Here is a 1,371-nt window from a genome sequence, read left to right as displayed (position 1 = left end):
ATATAAAGTGTTATAAAGAGATATACATTAAATATAAAGTGTTATTAGGAAACATATATTAAATATAAAGTGTTATGAGACAAACATTAAATATGAAGTGTTATAAAGAGCCATATATTAAATAAACACAAACTTTTTGTGAACATACCGCCTCATAACTGTCCCGGTTCTCCTTCAGGAACTGCACACATTTGGACCGGACCTCAGTATGGAGACTCTGGCAGTGCAGCACCTGAACAGGGTCAAAGGTCAACATTAAGACGAGCCCAGGGTCTGTTTATATCAGCCTCTCCTCACTCAAACTGCAGCTTTAACTCCATGTCGGATCATAAAACCGACGTGTTGGTTGAAACACTTGGACAAGTTGGCGTCGCGCGCAGTGACACAACAAACAGAAGCTCACCTGACTGCACGCGGAGCTAACAGACAGAAAACAACTTTTTGTTTATTTTTCTACCTCACCTGCTCGGCCACGGCCCGGAACAAACACGACCCGTCCTTGGCGATCTTTTTCCTGTGTAGACCGATGGATTTCAGGTAGTTATCCATGGCTCTCTCCACGCTCCTCTCCTCGTTGCTCTGCATGTTTCCGCCGCTGTCCATGCTAGCGGGGGGCTAGCCGCCGAAGCTAGCTGATGATACGACGTTTTGGACGCGCAGCGGGGAGAAATCAAAACTTTTACACAAACTGATAATATGTCCGCTGAATATGACTAAAAACACACATCTGAGAGCTAAATACCGTCATACACGAGCGCGACCACTTCTGGTTTCGTTTCCAGGGAAGTCCTGCTCGTCCCAGAGCGGATCCTCCTGACGGGCAGAAAGTGAAACTTTAGCTGGCAGTTAGCACACTGGGCTAACACAGCTAGCAACACGCCCCCTTCTAGCGGAAGATGTCAAGTTTCACACAGTACGACACGACACTTCCGGATAGTTTCAAAATAAACTCCAACAACTATTTAATTATTATTTTTGATCATGTCATTAAATGCTGGCTCTTGGTTGTATTTTTTACATTTATTTTTGACATTACTATTTTCCTGTTTATTTTGTTTTTATTTGTAAAAAATTAAAATCATTGTGATGCATTGTTTAACCAATAAAACAATGTGAATATTAACTCAGTTTAACAAACTGTTTAAAAGCTGAGAGAGAGAATTGTTATAAGTTACAGGACAAACACAAAAACATTTTGTTTTCTACCAGTTTTTGTTGTTAAATTAAACTTCCGGTAGCTTTTGTTTTCAGAATAAAAGTCGCGCCTGTCTCGTGGTGTATTCTACCAAAACAAAAGTCCAAAAAACTTGGGAAATGTTAAAAAATCAACCTTGCAAAGTCTTGTTATAAAAAATGAAATCCTACTTATTT

The 1,371-nt window shown here is 40.2% G+C and overlaps 1 protein-coding gene across 1 annotated transcript in view; it reads right to left on the bottom strand.

The window, feature by feature from the left end:
* The window catches only part of otud4 (OTU deubiquitinase 4), an 18,395-nt gene extending 17,519 nt beyond the window's left edge, over positions 1 to 876 (bottom strand). Inside the window, exons 1-3 of the mRNA XM_014004085.1 lie at positions 743 to 876; positions 463 to 632; positions 149 to 232 (exon numbers count right to left, since the gene is read on the bottom strand). Of these exons, the coding sequence (XP_013859539.1) occupies positions 149 to 232; positions 463 to 603 (225 nt within the window). The 5' untranslated portion in view covers positions 604 to 632; positions 743 to 876. The remainder of the gene's footprint in view (positions 1 to 148; positions 233 to 462; positions 633 to 742) is intronic.
* Positions 877 to 1,371: the final 495 nt, after the last annotated feature.

This window comes from Austrofundulus limnaeus, unplaced genomic scaffold, assembly GCF_001266775.1.
Source record: "Austrofundulus limnaeus strain Quisiro unplaced genomic scaffold, Austrofundulus_limnaeus-1.0 Scaffold22, whole genome shotgun sequence".
Lineage (NCBI taxonomy): Eukaryota > Metazoa > Chordata > Actinopteri > Cyprinodontiformes > Rivulidae > Austrofundulus > Austrofundulus limnaeus.
This window is presented reverse-complemented; position numbering and strand designations above follow the sequence as displayed.